At 38.7% G+C, this 25444-nt stretch overlaps 1 protein-coding gene across 1 annotated transcript in view; it reads left to right on the top strand.

Moving 5' to 3' along the window:
- UIMC1 (ubiquitin interaction motif containing 1) overlaps positions 1 to 25444 on the top strand; it is a 136177-nt gene that overhangs the window by 29370 nt on the left and 81363 nt on the right. Inside the window, 1 exon segment of the mRNA XM_082651868.1 lies at positions 21012 to 21096. Within this exon segment, the coding sequence (XP_082507994.1) occupies positions 21012 to 21096 (85 nt within the window).

Raw genomic sequence — 25444 nt, 5'->3', positions numbered from 1 at the left:
TGGGGATTGAACCTGTGTCCCCTGCATTGGAGGGCAGATTCTTAACCACTGGACCACCAGGGAAGTCGCACTATGCTCTTTTAAAAAGATGCTTATTGTACCTGTGGGTTTTAGAACTTATTAGATCTGTGGATTTATAGTTTTCATCAAGTTTGGAATGTTCTCAGTCATTATTTCTTCACATGTGTTTTTGTTCCTTGCCCTGTACAAGGACTGTAGTTACCTGTGTATTAGGTCACTTGAAATAGTCCCACAGTTCACTGATACTCTTTTCATTTTTGTGAATGTCATATGAGTCACATTTCAAGTGCTCAGTAGGCACTAGTCGCTACCGAGTTTGATCCTGCTGATATAGAACATTTCTGTCATGGCATTGGCTAGTACTGCTCCTTTAAGAGATAACCAGGACTGGGGACTTCCCTGGTGGCACAGTGGTTAAGAATCCACCTGCCAGTGTACGGGACACGGGTTCGAGCCCTGGTCTGGGAAGATCCCACATGCCACGGAGCAACTAAGCCCGTGTGCCACAACTACTGCACCCCCGCGCCACAACTACTGAAGCCTGCACAACTAGAGCCTGTGTTCCACAACAAGAGAAGCCACCGCAGTGAGAAGCTTGCGCACCGCAGCAAAGAGTAGCCCTGCTCGGCACAACTAGAGAAAGCCTGAGCACAGCAACGAAGACCCAACGCAGCCAAAAATAAATAAATAAAATAAAATTACTTCAATCAATCAATCAATCTCATTTAAAAAAAAGTTTAAAAGAAAAAAATAAGATAACCTGGACTAATCCTGTCTTGCCTTAAATCTGCTTACCTTGGACACCCCCAAGAAATTCAGGCTTCCCATAGCTTCTCTCATCACCTAGATTCTCATCCCACGACTCTAATCCGTCATCTGGGGGCACTTTTCTAATATGACTCAGTCTCCCTCTCCTGCGCTCAAAATGGCTCTGCCCTCTGGAATTAGGGTCAGTGATCAAAAAAATCGACATTCTTAACCCTCTCTGTGGAATTTCCCTTCATCTTCTTGCTCGAACTGAAAGATGGCTGTCCTCTGAGCATACTGCTTCTCCTTGTACCTTCTCAGGTACTGGCTGTTCTTCTTCCTTACAACACAATACCACTGACCTGGAGGTGGGGTAAATATCCTCTTACTCTTCGTTGTTGCTTCCAGACTACTGGAAAACCTGGTTTGAAGCACAGACCATTCTGCTACGCCTGCTGCTCCACCTTGAAGAAGTCATCTACTATCCTCCTGGTCACCCACCCCACCCCCTTTCCTGGCCATTCGTTGAAACTTTTAACATATCACTTGCTGTCTTTCTTTTTGCCAGTCTTGCCATCATTCTTGGTGATTTTAATATGTACATATTAGACTGAAGAATATGAAAGTTGCAGTTTCTGTAGTTCAACCTAAGCTATGATTCATTCAGTATCTGTCCTCTCACTTCCTTTACCTTTTTGCTATCAGCTCCCATGGATCATACCATCTCAGCCTTTCTCAAGTGGGATTTCTGAGAGAGAAGTAAGCCTAATGTCCTCAGGCATCCATTGTATGTAATGCATTAACCTCTGTCCTCTGCATCTAGAATAGTACCAACCAGTTATGTACCATCCTTGGGAGAAGTAAGGAAAACATTCGATTCATTTTCTGTGTTCTGTGGTTCCAGTGAGGAACCCTGATTGAGCCTGTCAATAATAATCATGCCACTTCCAACATCACCACCACCTGTCTTTTCCAGCTCACTCCTTCTAATACCCTAACTCCAATAATCCTTCAGTCCCACTAGGATGTCTAATTCCAGGCTATCACCTTCTCATTGTCCATCATCCTGTCATGTCCTCACTTTCCTTCTTACCTAACCTAGGTCTCATGGTTATACTAACTATTCACTTGAATATTCTTTCAACTTCTTTCTTTTCTTAAAAAAATTTTTTAACTGAAGTATAGTTGATTTATAGTATTGTGTAAGTTTCAGGTGTATAGCACAGCAATTCAGTTATAGGTTTTTACAAAATATGGAGAATAGTCCCCTGTGCTATACAGTAGGTCCTTGTTGGTTATATATTTTATGCATAGTATTGTGTATATGTTAATCCCAGGCTCCTAATTTATCCCTCCTCCACCCCCCTTTCCCTTTTGGAACCGTAAGTTTGTTTTCTGTGTTTGTCAGCCTCTTTCTGTTGTGGAAATAAGTTCACTTGTGTCTGGTTTTTTTTTTGTTTTTTTTGTTTTAGATTGCACATATAAGCAATGTCATATGATATTTGTCTTTGTCTGGCTTATTTCACTTAGTATGATAATCTCTAGGTCCATCCATGTTGCTGAAAATGGCATTATTTCATTCTTTTTTATGGCTGAGTAATATTCCAGTGTGTGTGTGTGTGTGTGTGTGTGTGTGTGTGTGTGTGTGTGTGTGTATACCACATCTCTTTATCCATTCATCTGTCGATGGACATTTAGTTTGCTTTCATGTCTTGGCTATTGTAAATAGTGCTGCAGTGAACATTTTGGTGCATGAATCTTTTAGAAATTAGGGTTTTCTCTGGGTATATGTCTAGGAGTGGGATTGCAGGATCATATGGTAGCTCTATTTTTAGTTTCTTAAGGAAGCTCCAAACTTTTCCATAGTGGCTGTACCAATTTACATTCTCACCAGCATTGTAGGAGGCTTCCTTTTTCTCTACACACTTTCTAGCATTTATTTGTAGACTTTTTGATGATGGCCATTTTGACCGGTGTGAGTTGATACCTCACTGTCCTTTTTTTTTTTTTTTGATTTATTTGGCTGCATTGGGCCTTATTGTGGCACGCGGGATCTTCGTTGTGGCATGCAAGATCTTTCTTTGCAGCACACAGGCTTCTCTCTAGTTGTGGCGCACAGGCTCCAGAGCACGCAGGCTCAGGTGTTGTGACACAAGGGCTCTCTGGTTGTGACATGTCGGCTGTAGAGCACTGGGCTCAGTAGTAGTTGCAGTGTGTGGGCTTAAGTTGCTCCGCAGCATGTGGGATCTTGTTTCCCTGACCAGGGATCGAACCTGGATCTCCTGCATTGCAAGGCAGATTCTTAACCACTGGACCACCAGGGAAGTCCCCTCATTGTACTTTTTATTTATTTTTTACTTTTTATATTTTTGCGGTACGCGGGCCTCTCACTGTTGTGGCCTCTCCCGTTGCGGAGCACAGGCTCCGGACGCGCAGGCTTAGTGACCATGGCTCGTGGGCCCAGCTGCTCTGCGGCATGTGGGATCTTCCCGGACCAGGGCATGAACCCGTGTCCCCTGCATCGGCAGGCGGACTCTCAACCACTGCGCCACCAGGGAAGTCCCCCTCATTGTACTTTTGATTTGCACTTCTCTAATAATTAGTGATGTTGACCATCTTTTCATCTGCCTTTTGGCCTTCTGTATGTCTTCTTTGGAGAAATGTCTATTTAGGTCTTCTGCTCATTTTTTGATTGGGTTGTTTGTTTTTTTGATATTGAGCTATATGAGCTGTTTGTATATTTTGGAAATTAATCTCTTGTTGGTTGCATCGTTTGCAAATATTTTCTCCCTTTCTGTAGGTTGTGTTTTCGTTTTGTTATAGTTTCGTTTGCTGTGCAAAAGCTTTTAAGTTTAATTAGGTTCCATTTGTTTATTTTTATTTTCATTACTCAAGGAGGTGGATCCAGAAAGATATTGCTGCAATTTATGTTAAAGAGCATCTTGCCTGTATTTTACTCTAGGAGTTTTATGGTATCTGGTCCTATGTTTAGGTTTTTATTCCATTTTGAGTTTATTTTTGTGTATGGTGTTAGAGAATGTTCTAATTTCATTCTTTTACATGTAGCTGTCCAGTTTTCCCAGCACCACTTATTGAAGAGACTGTCTTTTCTCTATTGTATATCCTTGCCTCCTTTGTCATAGATAAATTGACCATAGGTGAGTGGATTTATTTCTGGGCTTTCTATCCTGTTCTATTGATCTATATTTCTGTTTCTGTGCTAGGACCGTTTTGTTTTGATGACTGTAGCTTTGTAATATAGTCTGAAGTCAGGGACCCTGATTTCTTGAGCTTCGTTTTTCTTTCTCAACATTGCTTTGGGTCTTTTGTGTTTCCATACAAATTTAAAAGTTTTTTGTTCTAGTTCTGTGAAAAGTACCATTGGTAGTTTGATAGAGATTGCATTGAATCTGTAGATTGACTTGGGTAGTATGGTCATTTTGACAATATTGATTCTTCCAATCCAAAAACATGGTATAACTTTCCATCTGTTTGTGTCTTATTTGATTTCTTTCATCAGCATCTTACAGTTTTCAGAGTACAGGTCTTTTGCCTCCTTAGGTAGGTTTATTCCTAGGTATTTTATTCTTTTTGATGTGATGGTAAATGGGATTGTTTCCTTAATTTCTCTTTCTGATCTTTTGTTGTTAGTGTATAGAAATGCAACAGATTTCTGTGTATTAATTTTGTATGTTGCAACTTTACTGAATTCGTTGATGAGCTCTAGTAGTTTTCTGGTAGTGTCTTTAGGATTTGCTATGTGTAGCATCATGTCACCTGCAAAGAGTGACAATTTTACTTCCTCTTTTCCAAATTGGTCCCTTTTATTTCTTGTTCTTCTCTGCTTGCTGTGGCTAGGACTTCCAAAACTATGTTGAATAAAAAGTGGCGAGAGTGGACATCCTTGTCTCTTCCCTGATCTTAGAGGAAATGCTTTCAGTTTTTCACCATTGAATATGATATTAGCGTGAGTTTGTCATATGTGGCCTTTTTTACGTTGAGGTAGATTTCCCCTATGCCCACTTTCTGGAGAGTTTTTATCGTAAATGGATGTTGTATTTTATCAAAAGCTTTTTCTGCATCTATTGAGATGATCATATGGTTTTTATTCTTCAATTCGTTGGTTTTTTTTTTTTGGCTGCATTGGGTCTTTTGGCTGCGTTGCTGCATGTGACCTCTGTGTAGTTGCAGCGAGCGGGGGCTGCTCTTCATTGCCATGTGTGGGCTTCTCATTTCAGTGGCTTCTCTTGTTGTGGAGTTCAGGCTCTAGGCTCTCGGGCTTCAGTAGTTGTGGCATGCGGGCTCTAGAGCGCAGGCTCAGTAGTTGTGGCACATGGGCTTTGTTGCTACGTGGCATGTGGGATCTTCCCGAACTACAGATCGAACCCATGTCCCCTGCATGGGCAGGCGGATTCTTAACCACTGTGCCACCAGGGAAGTCCCTATTCTTCAATTTGTTAATGTGGTGTATCACATTGGTTTATTTGTGGATATTGAAAAATCCTTGCATCCCTGGGATAAATCCCACTTGATGATGGTATATGATCCTTTTAATGTATTGTTGCATTCAGTTTGCTAGTATCTTATTGAGGATTTTTGCGTCTATGTTCATCAGTGATATTGGCCTGTAATTTTCTCTTTTTTTGTGGTTATCTTTGTCTGGTTTTGGAATCAGGGTGATGGTGACCTCATAGAATGAGTTTGGAAGTGTTTCTTCCTCTGCAGTTTTTTGGAGTAGCTTCAGAAGGATAGGTGTTAACTCTTCTTTAAATGTTTGGAAGAAGTGGCCTGTGAAGCCATCTGGTCCTGTACTTTTGTTTGTTGGGAGTCTTAAAATCACAGATTCAATTTCAGTACTTTTAATTGGTGTGTTCATATTTTCTATTTTTTCCTGGTTCAGTTTTGGGAGAGTGTATCTTTCTAAGAATTTGTCCATTTTTTTTAGGTTGTCCATTTTTTTTGGCATATAGTTTGTCGTAAGTTGTCTCTTATGGTCCTTTGTATTTCTGTTGTGTCAGTTGTGATTTCTCCTTTTCATTTCTGATTTTATTGATTTGAGCACTCTCCCTTTTTTTCTTGATGTGTCTGGCTAAAGGTTTATCAATTTTGTTTATCTTTTCAAAAAACTTTTAGTTTCATTGATCTTTCTGTTTTCTTGGTCTCTATTTCATTTATTTCTACTCTGATCTTTATGATTTCTTTCCTTCTATTAACTTGGGGTTTTGTTTGTTCTTCTTTCTTTAGTTGCTTTAGGTGTAAGATTAGGTTGTTTCTTGAGATTTTTCTTGTTTCCTGAGGTAAGCTTGCATTGGTATAAACTTCCCTCTTAAAACTGCTTTTGTCGTGTCCCATAGGTTTTGGAATCTTTTTTTTTTTTGATTCCACCCATTTAAGTTTTATTATATGAATTATATAAATTTATTATATTTATTATAGGTAGGCATCTGTTGAAATTATTTCTTTTAAAAAATTTTTTTATTTTTACATCTTTTTTGGAGTATAATTGCTTTACAATGGCGTGTTAGTTTCTGCTTTATAACAAAGTGAATCCGTTATACATATATGTATGTTCCCATATCTCTTCCCTCTTGTGTCTCCCTCCCTCCCACCCTCCCTATCCCACCCCTCTAAGTGGTCACAAAGCACCGAGCTGATCTCCCTGTGCTATGCGGCTACTTCCCACTAGCTATCTATTTTACGTTTGGTACTGTATATATGTCCATGCCACTCTCTCGCTTTGTCACAGCTTACCCTTCCCCCTTCCCATATCCTCAAGTCCATTCTCTAGTAGGTGTGTGTCTTTATTCCTGTCTTACCCATAGGTTCTTCATGACAATTTTTTTTTCTTAAATTCCATATATATGTGTTAGCATACGGTATTTGTCTTTCTCTATCTGACTTACTTCACTCTATATGACAGACTCCAGGTCCATCCACCTGACTACAAACAGCTCAATTTTGTTTCTTTTTATGGCTGAGTAATATTCCATTGTATATATGTGCCACATCTTCTTTATCCATTCATCCAATGATGGACACTTACATTGTTTCCATCTCCGGGCTATTGTAAATAGAGCTGCAATGAACATTTTGGTACATGACTCTTTTTGAATTATGGTTTTCTCAGGGTATATGCCCAGTAGTGGGATTGCTGGGTCATATGGTAGTTCTATTTGTAGTTTTTTAAGGAACCTCCATACTGTTCTCCATAGTGTCTGTACCAATTCACATTCCCACCAGCAGTGCAAGAGTGTTCCCTTTTCTCCACACTCTCTCCAGCATTTATTGTTTCTAGATTTTTTTTTTTTTTGCCCGCGCCGTGTGGCATGTGGGATGTGGGATCTTAGTTCCCTGACCAGGGATCAAACCCGTGTCCCCCGCATTGGGAGCGCGGAGTCTTATCCGCTGGACCACCAGGGAAGTCCCTGTTTCTAGATTTTTTGATGATGGCCATTCTGACTGGTGTGAGATGATATCTCATTGTAGTTTTGAATTGCATTTCTCTAATGATTAATGATGTTGAGCATTCTTTCATGTGTTTGTTGGCAGTCTGTATATCTTCTTTGGAGAAATGTCTATTTAGGTCTTCTGCCCATTTTTGGATTGGGTTGTTTGTTTTTTTGTTATTGAGCTGCATGAGCTGCTTATAAATTTTGAAGATTAATCCTTTGTCAGTTGCTTCATTTACAAACATTTTCTCCCATTGTGAGGGTTGTCTTTTGGTCTTGTTTATGGTTTCCTTTGCTGTGCAAAAGCTTTGAAGTTTCATTAGGTCCCATTTGTTTATTTTTGTTTTTATTTCCATTTCTCTAGGAGGTGGGTCAAAAAGGATCTTGCTGTGATTTATGTCATAGAGTGACCTGCCTATGTTTTCCTCTTAAGAGTTTGCTAGTTTCTGGCCTTACATTTAGGTCTTTAATCCATTTTGAGCTTATTTTTGTGTATGGTGTTAGGGAGTGATCTAATCTCATACTTTTACATGTACCTGTCCAGTTTTCCCAGCACCACTTATTGAAGAGGCTGTCCTTTCTCCACTGTACATTCCTGCCTCCTTTATCAAAGATAAGGTGACCATATGTGCGTGGGTTTATCTCTGGGCTTTCTATCCTGTTCCATTGATCTATCTTTCTGTTTTTGTGCCAGTACCATACTGTCTTGATTACTGTACCTTTGTAGTATAGTCTGAAGTCAAGGAGCCTGATTCCTCCAGCTCCGTTTTTCGTTCTCATGATTGCTTTGGCAATTCGGGGTCTTTTGTGTTTCCATACAAATTATGAAATTTTTTGTTCTAGTTCTGTGAAAAATGCCAGTGGTAGTTTGATAGGGATTGTATTGAATCTGTAGATTGCTTTGGGTAGTAGAGTCATTTTCACAATGTTGATTCTTCCAATCCAAGAACATGGTATATCTCTCCATCTATTTGTATCATCTTTAATTTCTTTCATCAGTGTCTTATAATTTTCTGCATACAGGTCTTTTGTCTCCTTAGGTAGGTTTATTCCTAGATATTTTATTCTTTTTGTTGCAGTGGTAAACAGGAGTGTTTTCTTGATTTCACTTTCAGATTTTTCATCCTTAGTGTATAGGAATGCCAGAGATTTCTGTGCATTAATTTTGTATCCTGCTACTTTACCAAATTCATTGATTAGCTCTAGTAGTTTTCTGGTAGCATCTTTAGGATTCTCTATGTATAGTATCATGTCATCTGCAAACAGGGACAGCTTTACTTCTTCTTTTCCGATTTGGATTCCTTTTATTTCCTTTTCTTCTCTGATTGCTGTGGCTAAAACTTCCAAAACTATGTTGAATAAGAGTGGTGAGAGTGGGCCACCTTGTCTTCTTCCTGATCTTAGTGGAAATGCTTTCAGTTTTTCACCATTGAGGACAATGTTGGCTGTGGGTTTGTCATATGTGGCCTTTATTATGTTGAGGAAAGTTCCCTCTATGCCTACTTTCTGCAGGGTTTTTATCATAAATGGGTGTTGAATTTTGTCGAAAGCTTTCTCTGCATCTATTGAGATGATCATATGGTTTTTCTCCTTCTATTTGTTAATATGGTGTATCATGTTGATTGATTTGCATATATTGGAGAATACTTGCATTCCTGGAATAAACCTCACTTGATCATGGTGTATGATCCTTTTAATGTGCTGTTGGATTCTGTTTGCTAGTATTTTGTTGAGGATTTTTCCATCTATGTTCATCAGTGATATTGGCCTGTAGTTTTCTTTCTTTGCGACATCGTTGTCTGCGTTTGGTATCAGGGTGATGGTGGCCTCATAGAATGAGTTTGGGAGTGTTCCTCCCTCTGCTATATTTTGGAAGAGTTTGAGAAGGATAGGTGTTAGCTCTTCTCTAAATGTTTGATAGAATTCACCTTGAAGCCATCTGGTCCTGGGCTTTTGTTTGTTGGAAGATTTTTAATCACAGTTTTAATTTTAGTGCTTGTGATTGGTCTGTTCATATTTTCTATTTCTTCCTGATTCAGTCTTGGCGGGTTGTGTATTTCTAAGAATTTGTCCATTTCTTCTAAAATGTTGTCCATTTTATTGGAATAGAGTTGCTTGTAGTAATCTCTCATGATCTTTTTTATTTCTGCAGTGTTAGTTGTTACGTTTCCTTTTTCATTTCTAATTCTATTGATTTGAGTCTTCTCCCTTTTTTTCTTGATGAGCCTGGCTAATGGTTTATCAATTTTGTTGATCTTCTCAAAGAACCAGCTTTTAGTTTTATTGATCTTTGCTATCATTTCCTTCATTTCTTTTTCATTTATTTCTGATCTGATTTTTATGATTTCTTTCCTTCTGCTATTATTGGGAGTTCCTTGTTCTTCTTTCTCTAACTGCGTTAGGTGCAGGGTTAGGTTGTTTATTCGAGATGTTTCCTGTTTCTTAAGGTAGGGTTGTATTGCTATAAACTTCCCTCTTAGAACTGCTTTTGCTGCATCCCATAGGTTTTGGGTCGTTCTGTCTCATTGTTATTTGTTTCTCGGTATTTTTTGATTTCCTCTTTGATTTCTTCAGTGATCACTTCGTTATTAAGTAGTGTATTGTTTAACCTTCATGTGTTTGTATTTTTTACAGATCTTTTCCTGTAATTGATATCTAGTCTCATAGCGTTGTGTTTGGAAAAGATACTTGATACGATTTCAGTTTTCTTAAATTTACCAAGGCTTGATTTGTGACCCAAGTTATGAGGTATCCTGGAGAATGTTCCATGAGCACTTGAGAAAAATGTGTATTCTGTTGTTTTTGGATGGAATGTCCTATAAATATCAATTAAGTCCATCTTGTTTAATGTATCATTTAAAGCTTGTGTGTCCTTATTTGTTTTCATTTTGGATGATCTGTCCATTGGTGAAAGTGGGGTGTTAAAGTCCCCTACTATGAATGTGTTACTGTCAATTTCCCCTTTTATGGCTGTTAGTATTTGCCTTATGTATTGAAGTGCTCCTATGTTGGGTGCATAAATATTTACAATTGTTATATCTTCTTCTTGGATCGATCCCTTGATCATTATGTAGTTTCCTTCTTTGTCTCTTCTAATAGTCTTCATTTGAAAGTCTATTTTGTCTGATATGAGAATTGCTACTCCAGTTTTCTTTTGGTTTCCATTTGCATGAAATATCTTTCTCCTTCCCCTTACTTTCAGTCTGTATGTGTCTCTAGGTCTGAAGTGGGTCTCTTGTAGACAGCCAATATATGGATCTTGTTTTTGTATCCATTCAGCCAATCTGTGTCTTTTGGTGGGAGCATTTAGTCCATTTACATTTAAGGTAATTATCGATATGTATGTTCCTATTCCCATTTTCTTAATTGTTTTGGGTTCGTAATTTTAGGTCTTTTCCTTCTCTTGTGTTTCTTGCCTAGAGAAGTTCCTTTAGCATTTGGTGTAAAGCTCGTTTGTTGGGGCTGAACTCTCTCAGCTTTTGCTTGTCTGTAAAGGTTTTAATTTCTCCATCAAATCTGAATGACATTCTTGCTGTGTAGAGTAATCTTGGTTGCAGGTTTTTCTCCTTCATCACTTTAAATATGTCCTGCCAGTCCCTTCTGGCTTGCAGAGTTTCTGCTGAAAGATCAGCTGTTAACCTTATGGGGATTCCCTTGTGTGTTATATGTTGTTTTTCCCTTGCTGCTTTTAATATGTTTTCTTTGTATTTAATTTTTGACAGTTTGATTGATATGTGTCTTGGCATATTTCTCCTTTGATTTATCTTGTATGGGACTCCCTGTGCTTCCTGGACTTGATTAACTATTTCCTTTCCCATATTAGGGAAGTTTTCTACTATAATCTCTTCAAATATTTTCTCAGTCCCTTTCTTTTTCTCTTCTTCTTCTGGAACCCTTAGAATTCGAATGTTGTTGCATTTAGTGTTGTCCCAGAGGTCTCTGAGACTGTCCTCAGTTCTTTTCATTCTTTTTTCTTTATTCTGCTCTGCAGTAGTTATTTCCACTATTTTATCTTCCAGGTCACTTATCCGTTCTTCTGCCTCAGTTATTCTGCTATTGATCCCATCTAGAGTATTTTTCATTTCATTTATTGTGTTGTTCATCATTGCTTGTTTCATCTTTAGTTCTTCTAGGTCCTTGTTAAATGTTTCTTGCATTTTGTCTATTCTATTTCCAAGATTTTGGATCATCTTTACTATGATTATTCTGAATTCTTTTTCAGGTAGACTGCCTATTTCCTCTTCATTTGTTAGGTCTGGTGGGTTTTTATCTTGCTCCTTCATCTTTTGTGTGTTTTTCTGTCTTCTCATTTTGCTTATCTTACTGTGTTTGGGGTCTCCCTTTTGCAGGCTGCAGGTTCGTAGTTCCCGTTGTTTTTGGTGTCTGTCCCCAGTGGCTAAAGTTGGTTCAGTGGGTTGTGTAGGCTTCCTGGTGGAGGGGAGTAGTGCCTGTGTTCTGGTGGATGAGGCTGGATCTTTTCTTTCTGGTGGGCAGGTCCACGTCTGGTGGTGTGTTTTGGGGTGTCTGTGGACTTATGATTTTAGGCAGCCTCTCTGCTAATGGGTGGGGTTGTGTGCCTGTCTTGCTAGTTGCTTGGCATAGTGTGTTCAGCACTATAGATTGCTGGTCGTTGAGTGAAGCTGGGTGCTGGTGTTGAGATGGAGATCTCTGGGAGATTTTCGCTGTTTGATATTACATGGAGCTGGGCGGTCTGTTGTGCACTAGTGTCCTGAAGTTGGCTCTCCCACCTGAGAGGTACAGTAGTGACTCCTGGCTGCAGCACCAAGAGCCTTTCATCTACATGGCTCAGAATAAAAGGGAGAAAAAGTAGAAAGAAAGAAAGAGAGGGAGGGAGGGAAAGAAAGAATTAAGGAAGGAAGATAAAGTTATTAAAATAAAAAATAATTAAGAAAAACAATTTTTTTAAAAAAGAAAATAAAAGGACAGAACCCTAGGACAAATGGTGGAAGCAAAGCTATACAGACAAAATCTCACACAGAAGCATATACATACACACTCACAAAAAGAGGAAAAGGGGAAAAAATAATAAATCTTGCTGTCAAAGTCCACCTCCTCAATTTGGGATGATTCGTTGTCTATTCATGTATTCCACAGATACAGGGTACATCAAGTTGATTGTGGAGCTTTAATCCGCTGCTTCTGAGGCTGCTGGCAGAGATTTTCCGTTTCTCTTCTTCGTTCGCACAGCTCCCAGGGGCTCAGCTTTGGATTTGGCCCCGCCTCTGCGTGTATGTCAGCGGAGGGGCGTCTGTCCTTCGCTCTGACAGGACTGGGTTAAAAAAGCAGCTGCTTTGGGGACTCTGGCTCACTCAGGCCGGGGGAAGGGAGGGGTACGGAGTGGGGGGCAAGCCTGCGGCAGCAGAGTCCAGCATGACGTTGTACCAGCCTGAGGCGCGCCGTGTGTTCTCCCGGGGAAGTTGTCCCTGGATCCCGGGACCCTGGTGGTGGCGGGCTGCACAGGCTCCCGGAAGGGGGGTGTGGATAGTGACCTGTGCTCGCACACAGGCTTCTTGGTGGTGGCAGCAACAGTCTTAGCGTCTCATGCCCGTCTCTGGGGTCCACGCTTTTAGCCGCGGCTCGGGCCCGTCTCTGGAGCTCTTTTAAGCAGCGCTCTTAATCCCCTCTCCTCGCGCACCAGGAAACAAAGAGGGAAGAAAAAGTCTCTTGCCTCTTCGGCAGGTCCAGACTTTTCCTCCGGGACTCCCTCCCAGCTAGCCGTGGTGCACTAATCCCCTGCAGGCTGTGCTCACGCCGCCAACCCCAGTCCTCTCCCTGCGCTCTGACCGAAGCCCGAGCCACAGCCCCGAGCCCCGCCCCCCCCCCCTCGGGTGAGCAGAGAAGCCTCTCGGGCTGGTCAGTGCCGGTCGGCACCGATCCTCTGTGCGGGAATATCTCCGCTTTGCCCTCCGCACCCCTGTTGCTGTGCTGTCCTCCGCGGCTCCGAAGCTTTCCCCCTCTGCCACCCGCAGTTTCCGCCCGCGAAGGGGCTTCCTAGTGTGTGGAAACCTTTCCTCCACAGCTTCCTCCCACTGGTGCAGGTCCCGTCCCTATTCTTTTGTCTCTGTTTATTCTTTTTTCTTTTGCCCTACCCAGGTACGTGGGGACTTTCTTGCCTTTTGGGAGGTCTGAGGTCTTCTGCCAGCGTTCAGTAGGTGTCCTGTAGGAGTTGTTCCACGTGTAGATGTATTTCTGGTGTATCTGTGGGGAAGAAGGTGGTCTCCGTGTCTTACTCTTCCACGGTCTTCCCCTCGTGGAATGGTAATTGTGTCCAGCAGCAATGAGCTCTTTTTAGTGGGGTCAGTGGAAACCAGGGAATGAAGGCTCCAGAATATCTGAGGAGCAGTTAAAATATCCTTGCCAGACTGCAAGATTTCCTGCAGAATTTTACCTTTTTTTCCTTTGTGCTTCATCTAATTTCACTTGCTCGCAGGATACTGCATGAAGAGGCCTCACACCCAGCACTTCAGACCAGAGTTGCCAGGGCGAAACGGCTGTGCCAGCGCCTCAGCTTGTGAACGACTGCCCCCATAGGTTTTGAATTGTCATGTTTTCATTTTTATGTGTCTCTAGGTATATTTTGATTTCCTCTTTGATTTATTCAGTGATTCCTTGGTTGTTTAGTAGCATATTGTTTAGCCTCCACATGCTTCTGTTTCTCTCAACTTATTTCTAATTTCTACTGTACTCCCTGGGAAACCCCAATTTTGGTTAAATCCAGTTCTCCACCTATTATGTGTCCCTACCTTAGAAGCACAACAGTGCTCATGTTATATTTAAGACCACAAACCTCAAGTGGCCCCTCAGTATTGCCTAGCTATCCTAATATGTTTCCATAGTCAGTTTTATTGAGATAAAATTACATATTATATAATTCACTAAATTAAAGTATAATTCTTGGTTCTTAGTATGTTCGTAGAGTTGTACAACTATCACCACTATCAATTTTATAACAGTTTCATTAATTAAAAAAGAAACCAGTTCCTATCAGCAGTCATTGTCCTTTTCACCCCAAACTTCCAGCCCTACGCAACCACTCATCTGCTCTTTGTCTCTATGGATTTGCCTATTCTGGGCGTGTCTTATAAATGGAATCATACAATATGTGGGCTTTTGTGACTAACTTCTTTCACTTAACATATGTTTTCAAGGTTCATCCATATTGTAGCATGTAACAGTACTTCATTCCTTTTTTTCCCCACAGCGGCTGCACTGTTTTACATTTCTATCAACAATGTACTGGGATTCCAGTTTCTCTATGTTCTTGATAACACTTGTTATTTTTTAATATTTAATTATCATAACCACCCTAGTGGGTGTGTAGTGGTTTCTTATTGTGGTTTTGACTTGCATTTCCCTAATGGCTGATGAGCTTGAGAATCTTTTTTGTACTTGTTATCCATTTGTATAGCTTCTTTGGAGCAACGTCTGTTCAAGGCCTTTGTCCATTTATACAGCGCAGTTTGTCTTTTTGTTGTTCGGTGGTCTTTTTAATATTTTGCATATTAAACCTCCTATCAGGTATATTATTTGCAAATATATTCTTTAATTTTTGGGGTTGTCTTTTCACTTCCTTAATGTTTCTTGATGCACAACAGTTTTAAATTTTGATGAAGTCCAGCTTATCTGTTTTTTCCCCTTTGGTTGCTTATGCTTTTAGTATCATATCTGAGAATATATTGCCAAATATAAAGTCATGAAGTTGATTCCTAAGAGTTTTTTAATTTTAGTGCTTATGATTTGGTCTTTGTTCCATTTTGAGCTAATTTTTGTGTATAGTATGAGATGTTTTGTGTGTGTGTGTGTAGTGGTAAAATATATATAACATAAGATTTACCATTTTAACAATTTTTAGGGTAAGTATATTTACATTGTCATTGAATTGTAGGAGTTCTTTATATGTTGTGGATAGTTAGCCCCTCGTCAGATATATGTTTTGCACATATATTCTCCTTAGCCTCTTGTCAGATATATGTTTTGCACATATATTCTCCCATTCCATAGGTTGCCTTTTTACTCTGTTGATATCTTTTGATATACAGTAGGGGTTTTTTTGGGTTTTTTTGCGGTACACGGGCCTCTCACTGTTGTGGCCTCTCCTGTTGCAGAGCACAGGCTCCGGACGCGCAGGCTCAGCGGCCACGGCTCACGGGCCCAGCCGCTCCGTGGCATGTGGGATCTTCCCGGACCGGGGCACAAACCCGTGTCCCCTGCATCGGCAGGCAGACTCTCAACCAGTGCGTCACCAGGGAATCCCCGATGCACAGTAGTTTTAAATTTAGTCCAGTTTATCTATTTTTCTCTTTTGTTTCTTGTGCCTTGGTGTCATAACCAAAAAAATCATTGCCAAATCCAGTGTCATGAAGCTTTTCCCCTGTGTTTTCTTCTAAGTGTTTTAAAATTTTAGCACTTATATTTAGGTCTTTGATCCATTTTGTGGTATTAGCTTTTGTGTATGGTATAAGATAGGGGTCTAAGTTCCTTCTTTTGCTCGTGTGTATCCAGTTTTCCCAGCACCATTTGTTGGTATTTTAACTTTTAACCTAGTTACGTCTTTATGTTTTATTTGGGTTTCTTGTAGGTAGCACAGAGTTTGATCTTTCTAATTTTATACAGGCTGACAGTCTCTTTTTATAAACCAATGTGTTTAGACCTTTTATATTTAATAAGTTCTTGAGGTACTTTAAAATGTACCGTCCAACTGATTGTTTGTGCATTGCTTTTTAGTTTTCTTCCCATTCTTGTTGATTTAATTTTATTTTTGCATTATGTAGGCAGTTTGCATTATGTAGGAAGCTTTATTGAACAAATTAAGTCTGTAGAGAAAGATATACTGAAATTATCTTGCTTTTCCATCCTGTACTCCCTATTCCACATCCCTCACCCCTGTTGATAACCAATTTTATTGATTTCTTTTTTATTCTTACATTGCTTTAAAGCAAAAGTAAGCCCATTCATGTTTTCTTAATTCCACTTCTTTTTATGTGAAATGTAGCATACCTATTTTCATTTTGTTCTTTTCTCTGCTCTATCCTATAGGTCAGTGGTCCCCAGCCTTTTTGGCGCCAGGGACCTGTTTTGTGGAAGACAATTTTTCCATGGCCGGGGGGTGGGAGGGTGGGCGGGGGATGGTTCAGGCGGTAGTGTGAGCAGTGGTGACGGGCACATGAAGCTTCACTCACTCGCCTGCTGCTCACCTCCTGCTGTGCGACCTGGTTCCTAACAGGCCGCAGACCAGTACCGGTCCACGGCCTGGGTGTTGGGCACCCCTGCTATAGGTTAGTCCCTTCATTTTCTCATTGTTTTTTTGTATTTCTTCAGTGACTCTTTTAGATTTTTACTTGTATAGTTTTTCTTTGGAGACCCATTTTTATTTTTTGAGATGGTTTTATCTATTTTCAGTTTTTTTCCCGAATTTTATCAACTTTCATTTCATTTATTCCTTTTTTTGTCGGTTTATGTTCTGAGTTTTAAATTTCTGATTCTAGGTTTTTCTTAACCTGGAGACGATTCTTTCAAATTTGTTTGGAATGTGTTAATTTCTTTTTCTGGGTTGGTGATTAGAGGAGAATGTTCATAAACTGAAATGTTTTTATTTGCATCTTGTGTTTTTGTTTTATAGTTGCTTAGTTTGGAATTTCTTCTTTTATTCTTATCATTTCCTGGACAAAAGCTTCCCTTTTGTCACTTTAGCGTACTTCAGTCTAGTGAAGTACAGTTTCTTCTATGGATGTTATTGTTGATATTAATGTACTTGGGAGGGTGGGGAGGAGAGGTTGGCATGTTTCAGTTTTTTTCTTCAGGACCCTTCATTTTTTTTCCTCCTTTCTTTTTCTTCCATGAATCTGAGGGGTACCACCTCTTCTTTGTGTATCTCCCTCTTTTCCAGTAGCAGTGCATCTCTGTGGTTGCCACTTTTGTTCCTCTCACTTTCAAGCCCTTTAAAATGTAGCTGACTGTGTGAAGCACCACATCGTGGACCAGTGTTTGGCCTTAGTGTGGGACACTAATTCTGAAGGTGATTTTGTCTGTGCTTTCAGTTTTTCATCTTTTTCTTATTTTTCATGGAGTCTCTTAAGCCTTCCCTTTCTTTGTTCTGTGTACTCACAGACTTGCAACCGCAGTGGGAGCTCTGTTAGAATTTGTTGTTTATTTCTCTGCTCGCTGGTTATTTGAAGTTTGTGGTATGTTTTGTCTCCTAATAATGCTGAAGGCATTGGTCATAGATGGTGTTATTTCTGGTCCTTGTTGGTCTTGCGGTTTTTTCTGGGATGATATGTGGAGAGATTCAGATTTAGGTGATTACCATTATCTTCTAGACCTTTCATTTTCAGCCATTCTGGATCACCTTATGATCCAGAATGGCTGTGTTCTTTCTGGAACACGGTCTCTTATATATAGCTTTGAGTTGAATTTTCTTAGATTCTGTTATATTCACTATATATATTTTTTCTGTATTCTTTGATTTTTGGTGCTCTGCTTTAGGCATATTTTTCAGTATATGTTTTTTGTTTTATTTATTTTTAGGGAAAATAATTCCATTTCAAGCAGATGAATAAAACATCAAAGTGTCACACTGTATGCAAATAACCAAACACAGTTGATAGAGTTTTCCAATTGATGATATATATCAAGAGGGCTCAGAGAAAGTGAAGTAGGGCAGAAAATTAATATTGTTGGATAATGTTGCTTTATATTAATGCATGTTCTCTTATGTAAAACTCCATATTAAAAAATGCATTTTCCATGATTTTTTCAAGAATCTTCATACAGGTGTTTGCCCTTTATTGAAATATGAATTATTTTAACATGCTTATGAAACCTAGATTAAGTTGACTTTAACATATTGGAAAGTATAGTTTTACATCTTTGTACAATATTTAAAAATAAAATTTCTTCCCATCTCCTTTACCTCCCTCCCTCCCTCACCCCCCACTGGTAACAGATACTCACTTCCATGTTACAGGAATTCTTCTTTCTATAATTTTGTTTTTTGTTTTAGAGTTTATCTTTTTTTCTTTTAATTTATTTATTTAATTAATTTATTTTTGACTGCGTTGGGTCTTCGTTGCTACGCATGGGCTTTCTCTGGTTGTGGCGAGTGGGGGCTACTCTTTGTTGCGGTGCATGGGCTTCTCATTGTGGTGGCTTCTCTTGTTGCGGAGCACGGGCTCTAGGTGCATGGCCTTCAGTAGTTGTGGTGCATGGGCTCAGTAGTTGTGGTTCGTGGCCTCTAGAGCGCAGGCTCAGTAGTTGTGGTACATGGGCTTAGTTGCTCCGTGGCATGTGGGATCTTCCCGGACCAGGGCTCGAACCTGTGTCCCCTGCACTGGCAGGCGGATTCTTAATCACTGAGCCACCAGGGGAGCCCAGAGTTTATCTTATATTAATGACTTTTATAACTCCTTTCTTCCTTATTTTTAAAAATTTAGCTTTCTATGATCTGGTTTGTCAGTTGTAAATAGTATCCTTTGACTTTCACTTATAGTGCATGCAATAGTCAATGAACTTATTCTGTTTTCCACTTCTGTCTTCTCTCATTTATTAGTTGCATCATTTCTGCATATAATATTTACATGCTTTTTTTCTGTTCTCACCTGTACTTTTAGTCTTAGTTCCAAAATTTAATATATTAAATATTCACTATCAGTTCTTTTGCCAAGTTTCTCTAAAATCATTTTTTAGTTGAATAGTGCTTGTTTTTAATTAGATTTGACAGGTAGGCCTTGTGAGTATAGTATTTCCTGAGTTCTTATGTGTTTGATACTGTTTTTGTATAATCTTGATATCTGAAAGACTGCTTGTTGGAATCCAAAATGCTTGGTTTAAAAAAATATTTTTTCCCTTGAGTTTCTTTAAAATGCGGCCGCCTTGTTTTTTTGCTTTGTATGTTGCATTTCATAAGTCCAGTTTATTTTCCTTTTTTTGGTAAGTAATTAGACCTTTTTGTTAGTCTGCATGCTTTAAAAATTTTTCTTGGGTGAGATAGGTATATTAGTATATGTCTGGAAATTGACTGTTCAGGGTCCATTTTCCCAGGTAACTCATATATACTTTCAGTTTGTAGATTCAGATGTTTTCTCCCTTATAAATTTTTTTTTGATTATAGTGTTTATGTTAGTCTTTTTCATTGTTTTGTTTTCTTCTTTAGAGACCCCAATTATACATTTATTGGATCACCTTTGTCTGTATTCTTTTTTATTCATTTTTAATGACGTTTATTGTTTTCTTCCTGATTTTACAAGTAATACCTAATTGCAGGCAATTAGAAATACATAGAAGCCTAAACTAAAACATGATAATCACCCATAATCCCCACCCTCTAGACATAACCACCATTAGCATTTTTTAATTATTTTTTAAAGATTTATTTATTATTTATTTATTTAATTTATTTTTGGCTGCGTTGGGTCTTAGTTGTGGCATGCACAATCCTTTGTTGAGGCACGTGGGATCTTTTGTTGTGGTGTGTGGGCTCTTCATTGTGGTGCGTGGGCTTCTCTCTAGTTGTGGTGTGCAGGTTTTCTCTTCTCTAGTTGTGGCACGCGTGTTCCAGAGCGCATGGGCTCTGTAGTTTGCAGCACATGGGCTGTAATTGAGGCACGTGATCCCAGTAGTTGTGGCACAAGGGCTTAGCTGCCCCACGTCATGTGGGATCTTAGTTCCCTGACCGGGGATTGAACCTGCGTCCCCTGCATTGCAAGGCAGATTCTTTACCACTGGACCACCAAGGAGGTCCGACCATTAGCATTTTGATGCATTTCCTCCCAGTGTTCACACACACACACACACACACACACACACACACACACACACACACACAATAATTGAAGTATAATTTACATACAATGCTGTATTAGTTCCAGGTACACAAAATAATGATTTGCATCCATTGTATTCCATCAGTGGTATGAAAGTACTTGTTTCCCCACAATAAATGTTTTATAAAACATTTTCATATTTACTATTAATATAGGTTTAAAAAAGTATCTATATAATTGTTACGATTTACATACTTATGAGCCCCTTGTGTATGTTTTTCTATGAAGTGTTTTATCATATTCTTTGTCTATGGGAGGAGGTTAAATATTGGTCTCTGTATTGATTTATAAGAGCTCTATATATAAGGAAAATTAGCCCTTTATCTGATAAATATGTTGCATACTTTTCCTCAGTTCTGTTGCTTTTTAAAGTACTGATTTAAAATAAGTGACTCTGCACTGAGTTTAAACTTTATTATTGATTTTTTTTTTTTTTTTTTGCGGTACGCGGGCCTCTCACTGCTGTGGCCTCTCCCATTGTGGAGCACAGGCTCCGGATGCGCAGGCTCAGTGGCCATGGCTCACGGGCCCAGCCGCTCCGCGGCACGTGGGATCTTCCCAGACCAGGGCACGAACCCGTGTCCTCTGCGTCGGCAGGCGGACTCTAAACCACTGCGCCACCAGGGAAGCCCTATTATTGATTTTTAAACCTTGAATCAAGCTTTCTCTGAACTTGAATGCGTACTTGCTGGTATTTTGCAGATGGACCAGTTTTACATGAGCTTGTATATGACAGATAATTATGTCAGTATGTTATGATTTTTAATTTTTATTGGTTCTGAGTCTACATTTTCCTTTTTCTACCGTAAGAATCTTTTTCTGATGTTTTCTTTGAACATTTAAAACCACCACTGATTCTTCAGAGGCTCAGTGGCCTCTGTTGGCTGTAGAGGAGGTAGAAAGAGTACTACTTTTAATGGCAGTCACCCTGATCATATTTCTTGTTTTGCAACAGGAACCAAAGGAGGAGAATGGATTGCAGAAAATGAAGACAAAACAGTTGAATAGAGCAAAGTGTTTTGCTAAAAGAAAAATTGCACGTATGTTTTCATTTTTGTGTTGAGAATGGTTTCGAAATTACAACAATCATAGACCTGACACTGGTTTCTTCATTAGGAAGAGGTTTCTCTGAATAAGGTTGTGTGTGCTTCCTGTTAATTCTGGGTTCCATTAAAATTTGTGGGGATCACAATTAACCTATAGCATATATAAATGACTTATTAAAGACAATGTTGAAATTAAAAATGTGACCTTCAGAGTTAGGCACACTTGGATTTGAATCCTTGCTCCACCTTACTGTGTGGACTTTAGGCAGGCCACTACTTTCAGCCTACCTCTGTTTCCTCATCAATAACATGCAGATAACACTTAGAAAGTCACTTAGTGGCTCCAATAATGGTGTGTTTTACTCTTTTGTTCATTAAAGTTTTTAGGGAAAAACTCTTCTGTGTGTTTCCCGTATTCTTAACACTTCACTCTGGTCATCAAATGTGTAGGGTTTTTTTTCCCCCACACCAAGCGGTTCTCCAGCTCTCTGGCAGACACTGGGTGCCCTACAATTTAAGGAAATCTGACACTCTCAGATCCCACAAGTTAAGGGCTTAATTCTGCAGGACTACCCCTTCTTTTAGACGGCAGTTGCAATTCCAGGTTGTTACCTGTGCTTCTGACTGACTTGCTATAAATCAGAGGTTCCCATGACCCCTTTCTTGGGTTTGATTAATTTGTTAAAATGGCTCTCAGAATTCAGGGAAACAGTTTACTTATTAGATGACTGGTTTGTTATAAAGTGTATAACTCAGGAACAGCTAGATGGAAGAGATGCATAGGGCAAGATATAGGAAAAGGGGTGAGGATCTCCATGTCCTGTCCAGGTATGTCATCCTTCCAGTACACACACATATTCACCAACCTGGAAGCTCACCAAACATTGTAGTTCAGGTATTTTTATGGAGGCTTCATTATGCAGGTATGGTTGATTAAATCATTGGCCATTGGTTCAACTTCCAGCCAGCCCCTCTCCCTTCCTTGGACGTTGGGGAGTTGGAATGAAAGTTCTAATCCTCTAATACCTTGGTTGGTTCCCCCTGGCGACCAGCCCCCATCCTTAGGGGCTTTCTAAAAGTAAGTTCATTAACATAGTCTCTGGTGTGCCGAAGAGGGGATTGTTACGAATAACAAAAGACACCTTTATTGCTCTTTTCATTGAGGAAATTCCAAGGGTATTAGGAGCTCTGTGACAGGACCAGGGGCAAAGATTAGGTACATATTTATTATTATAAATCACAGTATCAGAAAAATCCTTTGTTGGAAGTTTTTTCTCTTCTGACTTTGTTACTCAATTGTGAAGTCGTTTAATAATTACTATATTTTTGCATTTTAATGTCATGTGAGATGTTTATTTCAGTGAAGTTTTCAAAACTATGATAACTAGTTGAAATTATTACAACAATTGATCGAAGGTAAAGAAGGATTTTTTTCACTGTTAATTTGAATTTTGGTGATTTAAGGTATAATTCTCAGCCTTATAAAATTAACCATAATTTTTGTTGTTGTTGCTAAATCATTGTGTTATATCTAGAGGTGGCTGTCACTATGGTTAGATCTGTTGAATCTACTCAAGTTATTTTCAGTCTTGAGAATTATTGATAATAGTTACTTTTTGAGGTGCAGTAATCTTTATCAATTGATAGTTAGGTTTTTGTCACCATTGGTAGACTGTTGATAGTTGTTTGCTTGCTGTCTGTGTTTCACGTTTTTATATAATTGTGTCATGCTTTTTTTCCCAGTCTTAGTCTTTTAAATTTTTTTTTAAATTCAGCCTGACAATTTCAGTCTTTTTAATTGTCCTTTACGTTTATATTTAATGTAATTATTGATGTAATTGGATTGAAAGCTGTTTATTTGTTCCAATTGTTCCTTCTTTTTCTGTTCTTTTTTTGAATTTGTTGAGTATTATTTTATGATTCCATTTAATTTCTACTATTTACTTACCTTATATCTCTTTAAAAAAATATTTAGTGGTTCCTCTAGAGTTTACAGTATACATGTTTAATTAATCACAGTTACTTTCAAATAATGTCATATTGTTTTACACGTAGTATAAAGACTCCCTAATATAAAGACTCCTGATTCCTTTCTACCCTCCTTTGTGTTATTTTTACCATACGTTTTACTTTTGCATATATTATAACACACAATACATTGATACTATTTTGCTTTAGATAGTTAAATGACTTTCAGAGGAATGGAAGTAAGAAATAAACAATTCCATATTTTCCTTTATTTGTGCCATCAAGGACTTTTTATTTCTTTGTGTAGGTCCCAGTTTCTGTCCAGTATCATGTTTTTTCTGCTGGAAGAGCTTCCTTTATCACTTATTTTAACGTAGACCAATTAATTCTCTATTTTATTTTTGTCTGAAAATGTATTTCTCCATTTTTATGGTAATTGCTTTACTGAGATATAACTCACTCAATTTATTCATCATATAATACTTTCATCATTGAAATATACAGTGGGTTTTAGTATATTAACAGAGTTGTGTAACCATCACCACAGTCTAATTCTAGAATGTTCTCATCACTCCAGAAAGAAACCCTATACACTTATCCAATAACCCAAAGCCCTCATCCCACCCAGCCCTAAGCAACTATTAATTTACTTTCTGTCTTTATAGATTTGCGTATTCTGGACATTCCATATAAATGGAATAATATAATATGTAGTCTTTCATGACTGGTTTTTGTACTTAATTTTTTCAGGTTCATCTGTGTTTTGGCATATATTAGTACTTCATTCCTTTGTTGCCAGATATTATTCCACTATATTGCTGTGCCATGTTTTGTTTATATAGTCATCATTTGATGGATATTTGAGTTGTTTCTCCTCTTTGGTTATTGACTAAAGTTGCTGTGAACATTCAAGTACTCGTTTTTATGTGGCTGTATGTTTCCATTTCTCTTGAGTAATAGCTAGGAGTGGAATTCCTGGGTCATATGGTAACTCAATATTTAATTGTTTGAGAAACTGCCAGATTGCTTTCTAAAATGGATGCACCATTTTATATTTCCACCAGCATCGTATGAGAGTTCCAGTTTCTCCATATCCTTGCCAACAGTTATTTTCCTTTTTCTTTTTTCCCCCATTACAGCCATCCTAGTGGGTGTGAAATAGTATCTCATTGAGGTTTTTTTTTTTTTTCCTGTGCCACCAGGGAAGCCCTGTTGAGCATCTTTTCATGTGCTTATTGGTCATTTCTTTGCTTATTAAAAATATTTTTATTATAAGATACACATAACATAAAATATACTACTTTAACCATTTATAACCATTTAAAAATGTTTTTATCATGAAGCGGTGTTGAATTTTGTCAAATGCTTTTTCTTTGTCTATTGAGATGATCATATGGGTTTTGTCTTTTGTCAGTTTGGTGTATTAATTGATTTTCATATGTTAAGTCAACCTTCCATTCCTGGGATGAATTCTACTCTGTCATAGTGTGTAATCTTTTTATATTACTTCTAGATTTGGTATGCTAACATTATGTTGAGAATTTTTGCATTTACATTCATAAGAGATATTGTTCTGTAGTTTTCTTGTGATGTCTTTGTCTGGATTTGGTATCAGACTAATACTGGCCTCATAGAATGAGTTGAACATTGTTCCCTCCTGTTCTATATTAGGAAAAGATTGTGAAGATTTAATATTATTTTTCTTTAATTGTTGGACAGAATTCACCAGTGAAGCCATCTGGGCCTAGACTTTTCTTTGTAGATAGTTTTTGATTACTAATTCAATTTTTTTTAATGTATTTATATTTGGCTGCACTGGGTCTTCATTGTGGTCTTTCTCTAGTTGTGGTGAGCAGGGTCTACCCTTTGTTGCGGTGTGCAGGCTTCTCATTACAGTGGCTTCTCATGTTGTGGAGCGCAGGCTCTAGGCGCGTGGGCTTCAGTAGTTGTGGCGTGTGGGCTCTAGAGTGCAGGCTTAGTAGTTGTGGCACACAGGCTTAGTTGCTCTGAGGCATGTGGGATCTTCCTGGACTAGGGCTCGAACCCGTGTCCCCTGCATTGGCAGGCAGATTCTTAACTACTGCACCACCAGGGAAGTCCTTAGTTTCTTATCTGTTGTAGTTCTGTTCAGTTTTTATATTTTTTCACAAGTCAGCTTTGGCAGTTTGCTTTTATTTTTGTATTTGTTAGTAATGTCTTCACTGCCATTCTGCTTTTAGTTATTTGAGTCTTCTTTTTCCCCCTGCTCAAATCTAACTCAATATTTTTAGTTTTCAAAAACCAACTTTTCATCTCATTGATTTTTCTTGTTTTACTATTTTTTAAATTAATTTCTCCTCTATTATTTTGTTTATTTTCTGCTTTCTTTAGGTTT

Source organism: Grampus griseus (assembly GCF_964374135.1).
Source record: "Grampus griseus genome assembly, chromosome: 3".
Lineage (NCBI taxonomy): Eukaryota > Metazoa > Chordata > Mammalia > Artiodactyla > Delphinidae > Grampus > Grampus griseus.
Note: the sequence above shows the minus strand (reverse complement) of the source record. Positions and strands in the feature narration are given on the sequence as shown.